The following is a 14,234-nucleotide window of genomic DNA, read 5'->3' as shown; positions in this document are numbered from 1 at the left end:
AATACCATTTACACTTTGAAAGGGATTAACCAATTGAAATTTCGGTATTTGCCTGAGCAAGAATATCTGAGGGTGACTCGTGCCCTGTGATCATTAATTATAAAATAGAAAGACAAACAAATTTGATTAATCTAAACCACCAGCAAGTGAGGACTACAAGCTTATTTGAGAAGCGTTTTTAAATGATTGAATTTTTTTTAAGAAAATGATTTTAAAAAGCACTTTAGGATTTATTTTTATTTTTACTAAGAATTAGTTTCAAACACATTTTCACTAAAAGCATTTTCACCCATTTAAAAGCACTTTTCAAACGAGTTTTCAACCCACCAAATTGTTACTTCTAGATTCAAATAGATATTTGAAAATTCTTTAGGATGATAGAAGGAAATTGAGGGACTGTGCAAGCTGTGATGTGGATATCAAAACCTTGATATGGAAAGATATCAAACTTTTTCTCCAAACTGTGAGAATAAGACAACCCTTTTTTTATATAAAACTATTATCTTTTGCCAATTAAACCTACCTAACCTAATAATAATAATAATATCCTTAGGGGTTGATGATATGATTTAATGGGCTAAATAGAAGGGAGACGTTACTTTTGAGCTTGTCTTATGCTCTTGCCCACACCTAATCCCATTGTCGAGGAAAACTCACCTGCAACAGTTTTAAATTCTCACCGTTTTCTCCTAACATTTCTCGTCCCATTCAAATAATAAGAGAGGCAAAGACAACAAAAGTACGAAATTTTAATATAAATGGAATTTGTGCTCGCCTTCTGAATGTGAAAGACTTCTTTTGTTGGTATACCAAATAGACATATATATTAGCTTACACTGAGTCAGAAAAATGACCAGCATACAAAAAGAACGTCACTGATGCAAACAAAACATTTATAATGATTTCTTGGCTCCGTTCTCTTCCACAAACCCCCTTGCATATGGTTTCACTTGTGTCAATGTAACGATATCTTAAGAACTTGCCATATACATCCGACCACGTGACACTCTGTTCGAAGTTTCTCTCATTGAATTGATCAATAAGCCCACCAAATATATTATTAGCAATGATGTGGCCTAACATGCTTGGATGATTTTTGGGTCTCTTACCAAATTTGTTCCAATTTAATTTCATGCTTGCAAATAATTACATCATCATTGCATATGATGCAAAGCATTTGGTATGAATAGGAATGGTTTAGGTGTGCTCAAGGTGTGAACAATACATTTTGTATGAGTGTGTCACTGCATTTCTTGCTCATTATTTTCCCATCAAATTAGTATGTATTTTCCTTAGCAAGTAATGTGCTTGAAAAGCACACGTTTAGGTAAATAAATGAATAGTATTAATCTACTGCATAAATCAATTTAGCCTTGGAAAGCAAGTAAAGTACATTTCTTGCTGCAATTATGAACTAGCATGGATGAGCCTTGATTTCGTTGGCCAGTGTTTCTGGTTGAGTTATAATTATTGGATCGTGCCTATGCATAAAATATACACCAATAGTTCCAACCAATTCATTCCCTCTATAATATGATAATATTAGTAGATTTAACCAAGTTGAACAGAGCAATTTACTCTTTTTTCTACACCCAAGATCGGAATTTGCCACCTAATTAAAATGAGGTTAGTTCTTCTATTGTTCGTCAACGAAGTCAAACATGAAACTAAGCCTGGTTAGGATGTGTTACAAGTACATAGAAGGCTCAATTCATCTTAATATTTGTGGTTGTGTCTGTACCATGATCCGAATCATATATACGACTTGTGTATTGTAAACGATCTATGAATATATTCTATTTACTCTCTAAGTTTACCGTATACTACGTATATATTTATCAAACCATACCCTATTTTTTTTCTCCCTTACAAAAATAGGGGGAAAACGAAAAACTGATGTGATGCTAGCACCAACTAATTGATTACAATTAACAAAAATTTGCACCTAAAGATTCTCAACGTGTGTGAACATTTTCATTACAAGGTTGTAATCAGTGTGAAAATTCTGGACCAGTCAATGAAGAGACCAGTGCTTCTAAATTTTAATTAGTAATGCTTACTTTTCTAAATCTCTGCTTTTTAGAATTAAAACATCTAGAACCTTGCTTTTTTGGACAAAGATAGATTTATTACCAATATAGCAAAATTATACAAAAAGAGACCCAATTACAAAGTAAGCACAAAGTATAAAAATGGATCCTCAAAGCGAACCAAAACAGACTTTAAAATTCAAAACAGAAGAAAAATAAAACTGAAAATAGAAAAACCCTAGCAGCCTGCTACCACCGCTGACACCGGAACATCGCACACAAATCATCACAAACTAGCACCCCCAACAAACGCCTGAGATCAGTCCAAACAAAGCTCCAAAATTGAAGGAAATGAAGACTACAACATTCTCCAAAGAGCACCACAAAGATCGCAGCTACAAATCAAAAGAAGTCGGTGAAAGAAGACAACCACGAGCAACAGTACCAATAAAGACAAACATAGAGAAGAAAGTAAATGGCAAAAGATCAGAGTAGGGCCACATTTCACCACAGTTTACTACCAAAACTTTGTCTTTTGACAACAATTTTAAAAAATGGTGGATCGACAATCTGCTGAAAAATGTGGCATAAAGTTCCTACAGACAATAAGGAAAAGAAAAAATGAACAAAAATATTTTATGGTAGGGAAATACATCTTCTGGAAGGCCTCGTCACAGTAAATATCATTTTCAAGGAAACTTGAACTTTCATATTTTAATCTTGAACAAAGAACCTTCGAAATATTAAATAACTTTAATCAAACTCTAAAAATATAGTACAAGTCTACAAGGACATTGCCAACTAATTCCTGAAAGCACAAAACAAATAAAAGTTCTACTAAAACACTACAAATGCATTATAAAGATACTGAACAACGGCTTTTGAAAAGTGCTCTAAAAAATATTGCTTCTAATGATTTTCAACCCTTCATCTAAATTTTGTAGTGAATTACTGAAAAAACTTAGTTTAAATTTCATAAATTTCAGAGTTCGTCCAAACATATAGTTAAAGAGTTTTATTTTTCTTTTTTGTCTCTAAAATGGCATGAGGCCCTAGGCCAAATTCAGTACTTTGTTATGAGGAGGCCCAAAAGGCTAGGAACCATGCAATTAGGCTTCAACTTTTGTGGTCTTCAACCATTTTGCTCACTCTATCCACAACTCTACATGTTTTTCTAAGTTTTTTGTGAAAAATACTGTTGGAGCGAGATTTCTTGCACGAAGAAATTCCTCCACAGGTTCGTTGACTATAACCCGCACATTTGTCGATTCCCTCATCGAGAAGCGACCCTAAATGCTCCTTCTTCTAAGCTTCGTTAAGGTGGGGGAGGGTACCTGCAAAAGGTACTACGACGCTTAAGTCAGTCAATTGAATTCATATCCTCTAGTCTGGGGTTTCAATTGCATACCTTGTTCTTTGACTCCTCTCCCTATTTAGAGAATTTTGACGCTTGGAGAGCAAGTATGACGACATGTCCCTCGCTCGTTTAAACTCTTTACTCTCTTAAAGGCAACAAACTCCAATGTACTAACCTACATTTACATAGGAGAAGCGAAAACTACACCAATAGGGATGTAGCCCCCAACTCAAGGTAAAACACGATATACATTGTGTTCTTGTGCGTTTGTATGATTTACAATCGAATCCAAGTTGATTCAAAATCGACCCGATTTCGTGCATCCAACTAACCTAATTTTGTTGTTTCCTATATACTCCATAGTCCATAACCCGTGGAATGTGAACAAATCCAAAATCTCAACTGCTACTTGCAGCAGTGAAAAAGGGAGTCTTGGACTCTTGGCCACCACGAAATGTTTGGAACCTTCTACTTCAAGAAAGAATTATTGCGATAAAATAGTAGGCATGCACATATTCTTCCACCAATATCAGAGAATATTTATACTAAAAATAACAAAAAAATAATTTTAAACCAAAAGAAGAATATATCATCCTCAATTCTCAGCCATTAACTCTGGACAATACCATTTGAACCAGTACAAGATCCGTTGCGTGATTAGGAGAAAATTAGAAAGAAAAAAAAAGAAAAAAAAAAGATAAGAACATTAGGTATAAACTAAGGGAAATCCCAAAAAAACCCTTGAGGCATCTCTCTGCTGGATCCCCTCACTTGTGGTTACATTATGTCAATTTGATCCGCACCATATTGATCCCGAATTGTTCACTCTTCCATCATCATCATCATCAAAAGAAAATTGGCGCATCTACACCGTCCATCCTACTCCTGCCTCCATTTTGAGCAACTCTTTGCAGTGGTTTGATTTGCTGCACACACAAAATTTACAAATCTTATTACTCCATACAAATTATGTAAAACATGGTGATAATTGATAAGTAGGAGAATGGAAGAAAACAATTGAATTAAAATTAATCGAAATCAAAAAAGGTATCAACGAGACGTTATTTGTCAAAGTTAGCGACAAACTGTGTGAACTGTCTTACATAACATGAGACCCATAAAATTATAAAAGAAGAAATTAGGTTTTCATCCTTCATTTTGCTACTCCATTGATTAAAATCCTATTCCTTTTTAATTTTTGATCAAGGTCCTTGGATATTAATAACATCATTAATTATTTCAACAATAAAATATTTTTTTATTTCTAAATATATTCATTTAATGTTAAAAATGTTACAATTACTATATTTATATTTATGACTAAATTTTTTATCATATATTTTTAGTTTTAGTTTTTAAATGTAATTCCTTTTTTAATTGGTACCAATTTTCTTTTCAGTTTTTATCTGTACCCATATATTAATTTCTTTTTGTGCCCATATTTTTAAAGTTTATTTGTATTTGTACCCATATATGTTTTTTTATTTGTACTTTTTATTTTGCTAAATGTACCCATGCTAATTATATGTACCCATTCATGTAAAACTTTTTAATCTTAAAATGTACTCATTCTTAAATATACCAATTTGTTATATGTAAAATGCACCCTTTTTTTTAATATAAAATCTATTCAATTTTTTTCTAATCCATTTTTAAACTTATATGGGTTCATTCTTTTTTCTTTGATTTTAAAATGTATTCATGTCAAGTTTAATTGAAGAAATTTACTAATGTTATTAAGCCTAATATCTTTTTTTATTTTTTTCTGATTTTGAAGAATGTACTCATGTTTTGATACAATAATTTTTTTGGTTAATTTTGATGAATGTACCCATGTTTATATATAAACACACACTATAGTATATTTATATTTTAATCTTTTTAATCCCAAAAATTATGGTTTTTTATTTAAAATCTCATTTATATAAACAACTACAATTTCTAATTTTTAATTTAAAAAATATAGTAACGTACATAGAAATAAATTATCACATTAATTTCAGGCACCTCGATCAAAAATTAAAAACCAACAAGATTTCAATTAAAGAAAATTCATAGTTAAGGACCGCATTCAAAATCTCTCATTATAAAATAATTAAAGCGCATATATGGTTCCAGTTTACGCAAGAGAGGTGTTAAAATCAAAATTGATGTGTAAGGCCTCTTTATGGCCTATAGAAACTACTACAAGAAAACTCCCTAATGAGGAAATCTTTGCCTTGCTTACCAAAGTAGCAGAGAATATTGCAAAAATAAAGATAGTAACTAATTTCCTTTTATTTAAATAAAGAGAAAACTAATCTATGAGGCAACGTAACAATTAATCTCATTTTGACAGAGACATAGTGCATTAAATACGGACTAATTAAAGAAAACAAATGCAAAATAGATATCATGCATGTCGTTTGAAGAAATAACCAAGTATTAATGCAGATGGAGTTAATTTTACCGTATTGGCAGAAAGCAATCATGTTTATAGATCATGGTAAGAGTTTGATCCCCACTAATTATCTTCATCCTAACCACTAACTATTTAACCCACTAATCCTATCGTTTATCAAAAAAAAAAAAAAACCAAGTATTAAGAAATAAAAAAAAATTAAGTAAATCAAATAAATTTTCAAACCTTGGCTCTAAAAGATTTGATAATTGAAACCAGCAACTCGTCTCCTGCAATTTGTCTCACTTTTTGTATTAGTTGTTGCCTTGTGATCACATTCGCCTGAAAAAACATTAATTAGAAGAAAAAAAAAGAGTACAAAATCTGGAAAATTCAATGCAGAAAGTAGTACCACTTACTCTGTGTTCTTTGTAATACTTGCTGATCAAGGCAATGGTAGGTGGAGGCAAGAACTTCGAAAGCACGCCGATTAGCACCGGAAATGGCATCCACGGCGAGGTCGGTTTCTTGATTGGTTCTTGAATCTTCAAGAAATCTAAAACACGAAACAAATTGTTGGTTAATTAGAACTCAGAAGCCAAACAAATTCACCAAAAAAAGAAGTTGGGAATTAAGTTGCAGTACCTTTCAAGCAACTAGGAGCTCTGAAACTGATGACATACTCCGGCAAGATGTGAGTATTCATGTGTGTACTCCAAACTAAGTACTTTTTGGGAGCAAAGATGTTGTCGATGCCCGAATCAAACTGTTCGGAGCTCGGATGATGCTGTTTAGAGCCAGGGCACACAACCTCCGGCCTCCCCAATATGACACGGCAGAGCAAAAGATGGCGTAAACCGTCTTCGTCAACATTCAAGCCTTCCACACTACAAAAACAAATCAAATTTGTCAACCAAATGTCGAAAACATACAAATTGTGACGAAAAACAAATACACATTTCAAAGGATTTGTTCAAATTCGAACTCCAAATTGGTACAGAAACGAAAGAAACACTTACCATTGCATAGGAGAATGATCGGGAGCAAGATAAACACCATTGCCATACACCCCATTTCTCTGTTGCTGCTCGAAGTTGCCGAAACCATGGCAGATGATCTTCGAAATCTCGTCTTTCGAATAGGGCGCGTACCAAGCGTACTTCACGTTGGGATTTCCCCCGCACTTCTCCTCCACCGCTTTCAAGTAAATTTGAAACGAACGCAGCCTTGCTTGGCCCACAGGGCTCGAGTAGGAGTTTCTGTGAACCGCCACAACACTGACTTGCGTCCCAAGCAATCCCAAACTCGAAACGAACCGCTGCTTGATGAGGTCGTGAACTCTGTCGCCGTTGAAAAGCGGGACCAACCCATCACCGAACGGCCGAGATTGATTCCGGGAACTTGAAGAACCGGAATCGACAACGCTTTCGCAGTCTGAGATGGACGACTGGACGGTCTCTGAGGCAGAGTCGGTGGTACCCGAATCTGTAAATTGATCGCTGAGTTCATCTTCCGATGAATTTCGAGAAGAAAGATTCGTAACATCATTGCTGTACTCCATTGCAATCAAAACCCAGAAGAAAACTACAACAACTGAATCGAAAGCTACTGTGATTTTTACAATCTGAAGAAAGAAAGAAAAACAGAAACTAATTAAAATCTAAAAGGTGTTCATGTATAGGAGTTTCTTGGGGGTTAAGCAAAAAGAAGAAAGAATGGGATCCAAAACACTAGACGAAATGAAAGAAGAAGAGTCGGCAGATTTTTTAGAACGCCAAGAACGCAAACTAACCAAACAAACTATACAACCAAAAGTACGAAAACGAATACTTTTCTGTGGAAATTTTGCTTAAAGATTTGAGATTCAAGAGCTAGAAGAAAAACCCAGAAAGAAAAAATGGGAGGTGTTGAGAATTTGAGAAAGGTTTTGTGGTTTTGGATTGTGGTTTTTTGGGGTGGGATTTAAATGGAAACTGAGTTTCTGGATTACTTGGGGAGGAGGAATGAAGAAGAAGGGGGAAGTGGAAAACTGAGGGAACCGCCTTTCTTCTCTAAGGGCAAAAAAATCAGTGGGTGCGGCCGCTATTGGTTTGGATGCCCCTCGTTTTTCACTAGCGACAATCTCGCGGGGCTCCGGATGGTATATGGGCTGTTAAGGCGGTTTACCCGAATGCGGAATTATAACGTATGGATTTTGAACGGTTGGAATTACTATAATGGCCTTGGAAATATCTATTGCCTTTTCAGGATGGGAAGGGCGTCATTGGGATTTGGGGGAATAATTGGGCGCATAGACCGAAAGAGGTGCTCAGACTGGTCGGCGACGGAATTGGACGGGAGGATATGGTTATCCAAACATTTCATTGAAATTGAAAATCAATCAATGTAGTCCATGAAAATAGGTATTGCAAATCAATGTAATCATTCTGTCACAATTTTGTTAAAAATTCTATTAAATGCATAAATGAACTCAACAAGATTTACGGATTTTTATCACAAATGATTCCTTCGTTTTTCATTTGTTTAGTTAATATAAAAGTTAAAAATAAATAAAAATGTGTAAAAGAGGCGGAATGCAAAAATCAATTTCTTTCATGTTTCAGGAATTTTAATTTTAATTTTGTTGAACACAATAGATATATTAAGAAAAGAGAAGAGATTTTAATCCGAAATATAATGAATCGAAGAGAGAGACTTGACCACCATAGTATCTAATACTTTTCCATTTTAGTTTTAGTTTTATTTTAAGGGAATTATTATTGGCACTTCAAATTCTTCATTCTAGACTCCAAACTTTCTATATTTAGAAAGAAAAATACACTTGTGGAGAATGTAGAATAAGATTTTTGAAATATCAATAACACTGTTTTGTAAAACATGGAGTTGTGTATTTGATAGAGGCTATAGATATTTTTCTTTGGAAGTAATGAATGTTTTGTCCATCTTGTCTTAGGGATTGAGGAAGTCTCACAGTGTGTCTCACCTTGTGTGTTAAAAAATTTGGATTAGTGTCACAATTTGATTGAGAACTTGATAACTTCATTGCTCAAAGTTGTCTGCTTCTAGCTGTTTGTTTGGTGGAAGGTGATGACACAGGCAGTCAGCTATGACGTGAAATAATCTTTAAGAATTTTCGAAGTGTCACTAATCAATCTTTTAAGATTCGATTCAGCGTTAATTTTTTCACTGAACACTAAAGTAATTATCGGTTTTCTTTTTTAAGAAATTACTTTTAAGAATAACCATCTTTCATTTCATTTGTATGTCAATGATTTTACTTCCAATTACAAACTTCTAAATTTTTACCGAACAATTTAAATGTGATTCTAACACTTTAATAATCACTCTCAAACAGACCCTAATCAACACAAGATTGTTTTGTGTAAGTGAAAGATAGTTAGAAAGGGTTGGACTTTCGTTTGAGCATTAATTTTAAAATGTTTCATTGAAGACTAAAGTAATTATCGGTTTTCTTTTCTAAGAAATTTCTTTTAAGAAGAACCATCTCTCATTTCATTTGTATGTCAATGATTTTACTCCCAATTACAAACTTTTAAATTTTTACCGAACGATTTAAATGTGATTTTAACGCACTAATAATCACTCTCAAACAGATTCTAATCAACACAAAATTGTTTCGTGTAAGTGAAAGATAGTTAGAAAGGGTTGGACTTGGAGGTGAAGCTATGGGCATAAAGATCCTTGTCTCTCTATGGGTCGAACAAGGATTCCAGCTGAACCACTAGAGTTGTACTCGCTAGTAAATCCGCCAAGCTGGCACTTCCATCCAGTTTTTTGGTCAACACAGTTTGATCCTTTTTGGGTCAGAGGCACTGTAAAAGTGAAAAAATCAAACAATCCGGATACCTAGAGTAAAATTAGCCTGTTGAAAAATGTTAGGTCCGTGATAATAAAATAAAAATATGCAAATTTTTTGTCTTTGTATTTTTACTTTATTAGTACGAATTATTACATAACAGCGTACTTGTGATGTGTAAATAGTTCTCGACTTGAAAAAGAAAATTACCTTTTTAAGTTCATGAAAGGTGAAAAAAGGAAATGAGTATTTACTTTCATCCAAGTAATTAGGCATTTTTGCCCCTACGGCTACAATTCCAGAAAAACCTTGCATGTATTTCAATAAAATTACTTTTTTCAGTAATGGGGGATACATTATTAAGGGTAATATTGTAAACTCATCTTCTAGGGATAATACTTGGAGGTTAAGGAAACTATTAGTTTGTTATGATAAGATTTCCTTAGAAAGATATTACACAACTGGCTTTCACAGCTTGTATATGTACTCGAAGTGTAACTTTATTCTTTTGGTGAAGTGAAAATACATTTTCCTAATATGGTATCACCCGCCGATGTCTCATGACCTCTCTCTTCGATCCAAAATTCTCCCACTTCTCTCTGTGTGCCTCTCTCTTCGATTCTTGCAAATTGATCGATTATCTTTCTGATCTTGATTGTTTTTGCGATTTCTCAAGTCTTCGTCTCTGGCCATGGCAACATTTGCCTCTCCTTCATCATAATCAAATTCTCAAGTTCTTCCTCCGACTGCACCCTCAAACCCTAATTCTTCAATTTCTGCTTACATCACAATTCAAAACATCAGATCTATGGTTCTAATTAAGCTCACCATTACCAATTACCTGACATGGAGTGCTCTTTTCGCTCCAATTTTTCGTCGATATAATCTCACGGGTTTGTTTGATGGATCCTCGTCGGCACCGTCTTAATTTCTCACTGATTCTTCTGGCAATTGTAGTCTTAATCCGGCATATGTTACTTGGTTTGAGAATGATCAAAACATTCTCATCTGTATCAACTCAACTCTTTATGAATCCCTAATTCCCAATCAAATCTCATTCCCCTCCCTATACCTCAATCAGATCCATCAACTTCTTCTAATGATCATTCCCCACTACCACTCAACATTCATCATATGCAAACATGATATAAGTCTGGCATATTCAAACCTAAGGCTCTCATTGCAACTAAACATCCACTACCCTCTCATTTGTCACTTGATTACATTCCCACAACCTATATCCAGGCCTCCAAACATCAACATTGGCGCCATACAATGCAGGAAGAGTTTAATGCTCTCCTCAACACTGGCACATGGTTTCTGGTTCCTCACAATTCATCTCAGAACATTGTAGGTTGCAAGTGGGTTTCCCGGATTAAATGAAAGCATGATGGATCTATCGATCATTACAAGGCCCGGTTTGTTGCAAAAGGCTTCCATCAATAGGAAGACCTTAATTACACTGAAACGTTTAGCCTTGGGGCTAAACCTGTGACAATCAGACTCTTACTCACTCTTGCTGCCCAATTTTACTGGTTTTTTTAATCAACTAGATGTCAGCAACGTCTTTTTGCACGACACTCTTTCTGAATCTGTTTTCATGCAGCAACCTCCTGGATTTGAAGACTCTACAAAACCAAATCATGTGTGCCAGCTACATAAATCTTTATATGGCCTAAAACAGGCTCCCCGAGCCTTGTATGACAAATTACATGTTGCTCTTCATTTTCTTGGATTTGTTGGCTCTCAAAGTGATCACTCTGTTTTTGTCAAAAAGGATCCTACATTGATGTTCAATCTAGTTTATGGGGATGATATTCTGGTCATTGGTTATTCATCTGTAGCTTGTCAAGATGTGATCAAACAACTCAGCACTATGTTTCCTATCAAAGACCTTGGAGCTTTGCACTACTTTCTTGGGATCGAGGTAAAAAGGTCTTCCACTGGTATTGTCATATCTCAGACTAAATACATTTTGAACCTATTAACTAAGGCTAAAATGGTTAGAGCTAAACCCTGCAATACACCACTCAACACCTCCAACCTTGATCATGATTCTCCTCTCATTGATAATGTTTCTGAGTATCGATCCTTGGTTGGTGTTCTCCAATAGTTAACATGGACAAGACCAGATCTCAGCTTTGCGGTTAATCATGTTTGTCAATTCATGCATACTCCCCAAGTTTCCCATCTCCAAGTTGTCAAGAGAAGACTTAGGTATCTCAAATGTACCATTGATCTTGGCCTCTGGTTTTCTAAATGCTCCACTAATCCCTACATCAAAGCCTTCTCAGATGCTGACCGGGCCGGTTGTGCTTTGGATAGGCGATCCACTAGAGGTTATTGTATTTTTATGGGAAATTCAATCATAAGTTGGAGTGCTAAAAAGCAACCAACTGTAGCTCGTTCATCAACAGAGGCAGAGTATGGGTATCTGAAATAACCTGGATCTGTAAATTGCTAGTTGATATTGGTTATTGTCTACCTTGCTCTCCTCAACTTTGGTGTGATAATGTCCTAGCCATATCCCTTGCCAAGGATCCCATTTTTCATGCTAGGATGAAACACGTTGAAATCAACTATCACTACATTAGGGAAAAGGTCTTGGCCAAGCAAGTCTCTTCACTTCATTTGTACACAAGATCAAGTGGCTGATATATGCACCAAGTCTCTCTCTAAATTCAAATTTCTGTTTCTTCAAGACAAACTTCAACTTCGAATTCCGCAGTTTCGTTTGAGGGGGGTATTAAGGGCAATATTGTAAACTCATCTTCTAGGGATAATACTTAGAGGTTAAGGAAACTATTAGTTTGTTATGATATGATTTCCTTAGTTAGAAAGATGTTACTGTACATCTGGCTTTCACAGCTTGTATACATACTAAAAAGTGTAACTTTATTCTTTTTGTGAAATGAAAATCATTTTCCTAATATACATCACTAGTTGAGCTGGTGCAAGTTGTGCAACCACCAGCTGTAGGCCTATACATCGGAGCCTATGGAACTATATACGGACCAACTTACACCCGATACAACGGCTCGGGTATATATACAAAAAGAAATACATTCAAAAGCCGCCTGTACAAAGAGGATTCAAAGTTTTTGGGACTAAGACGACGAAGGAATCCATCATAACCACGCTCCCCATCCAGGAAACAGTTGACAAAGACGCTCGGGATCAATCGCATCTTGTATAAGTAGTTGAACCTGCAAACTCAGATTTCTCTTAAGACAGATATCCGAAGCTAAGATGTAATCTTCAACTAAATTTCATTGGTGCTACTTGTTCCATATTATAGGTACATTGATGAAACTGCGGGGCACGAGAACTACCTGTCCATGTATGCTTCGCATTTCCCTTCTTCATATCCATCGAGTTTTGTTTTACACGCATCAGTGCACGTGCAGCATCCTTGTTACCTTCATATTCATCTTGCGAGCCTTCAAAGCTTAAATTCAAGTCATCATCCGTTTCCTAACCAAGAAAAAGAAATGTTTTCGGTGTAAGCAATAACGAACAGCTACTGGTGAAACAATTTAAGAACGTCAACTGAGATGGATGTTTGCATTACACGTTTGATATTTTGTGATCCCTCCAATTTATTCCACCCCCTTAGTCCTGGACTTAGATTGGATATGCATACGCTGAACGTAAACAGACTACTAAGTTTCCATTACCTTTTGACGCTGCAAAAAGCTTTCAGAGGTGATAAAAGCCCACTTATAAAGTGGATCATGGATAAAAACCTGCATCGAAAACCCATCAGATATCGAGAGAAGTGAGAAGCTGCGAATTTTGGTTATTAATTAGAGAAATTGACTCGAGTAACATACCTCAACGATGGTCAGTAGTGCTTCTTTATTTGTCCTCATAACAGAAAGAGTTTCTTCACAGCATCTTCTGAAAAACCCTTCCACTCCGGTGACACCCATGCCATCAATGATGTCCCTTGTAAGTCTAAATGGAATATGTAAATATCGGTTTAATATGAGAACATTGAAGTATTTATGTCAGTAAGCTAGGAAAACAAGCTTAGCAGGGAAAAAATAATCACAAAGTACAAACCCGTTCTGGTGTTTTGAGCATCAAGCCTTGTTCAAAGGCAACGCCAAGATCTATACGAACAACTTCTGCAGTCATTTGATCAATTAAGATATTCATAGAATGTCGATCTCCGAGGCCAACAATATAACCAACCTGAATATGGAGCACGGTTTTCAGAATTATTAGAGACCATGGCCAAACACCAATTGCCACAGAATGAGTATAAATCACTTACCATTGAACTAGCAGCAACACTTCGCGTGTATGAAAGTCTCTTCTCAAACCAGTCAGCCGGTTGCAAAAACCTCTCCAAGAAAAAATGATGCATGACAGGCCTGCACGAGGTTTTTATTTGGAATTAAGATGCTCACCAGCTTAATATTTGAAAAACTAGGTGTTCACCCAGAGAAATGATATAACTGAACTTCCCACAAACTTCCTTGAATCCTTTCCCTACCGAAAACCAAAGCATTTATATAAGTTTGTTTAAAGGTGAACATCTGCTTTTGAATGAGAGTACAAATTTTCCATGTTTATAGTAAACAGGAGAGCAATCGTCCTTCTCAATGATGCTCTTTTGATTAATTGGTTTTCTTCACTCACAAT

General features: G+C 35.4%; 2 protein-coding genes across 2 annotated transcripts; both read right to left on the bottom strand.

Moving 5' to 3' along the window:
- Positions 1 to 3,953: 3,953 nt before the first annotated feature.
- On the bottom strand, positions 3,954 to 7,844 carry LOC103455219 (probable inactive poly [ADP-ribose] polymerase SRO5). The gene is made up of 5 exons (XM_008394809.4): positions 6,787 to 7,844; positions 6,413 to 6,654; positions 6,187 to 6,323; positions 6,014 to 6,109; positions 3,954 to 4,313 (listed from the first exon to the last, which is right to left on the bottom strand). Exons 1-5 carry the CDS (start codon positions 7,326 to 7,328, stop codon positions 4,233 to 4,235), a joined length of 1,098 nt encoding a protein of 365 aa, XP_008393031.2. The 5' UTR covers positions 7,329 to 7,844; the 3' UTR covers positions 3,954 to 4,232.
- Positions 7,845 to 12,453: 4,609 nt separating this feature from the next.
- On the bottom strand, positions 12,454 to 13,889 carry LOC103455310 (serine/threonine-protein kinase ATM-like). Its single transcript, XM_029092941.2, has 6 exons — positions 13,864 to 13,889; positions 13,650 to 13,781; positions 13,418 to 13,541; positions 13,262 to 13,330; positions 12,917 to 13,058; positions 12,454 to 12,790 (listed from the first exon to the last, which is right to left on the bottom strand). Exons 3-6 carry the CDS (start codon positions 13,514 to 13,516, stop codon positions 12,762 to 12,764), a joined length of 339 nt encoding a protein of 112 aa, XP_028948774.1. The 5' UTR covers positions 13,517 to 13,541; positions 13,650 to 13,781; positions 13,864 to 13,889; the 3' UTR covers positions 12,454 to 12,761.
- Between the last annotated feature and the right edge of the window lie 345 nt (positions 13,890 to 14,234).

The sequence above is a fragment of the Malus domestica genome, chromosome 14 (assembly GCF_042453785.1).
Source record: "Malus domestica chromosome 14, GDT2T_hap1".
In the NCBI taxonomy this organism is placed as follows: domain Eukaryota; kingdom Viridiplantae; phylum Streptophyta; class Magnoliopsida; order Rosales; family Rosaceae; genus Malus; species Malus domestica.
The sequence above is the reverse complement of the archived record's forward strand: the minus strand, read 5'-3'. Positions and strand labels throughout refer to the sequence as shown.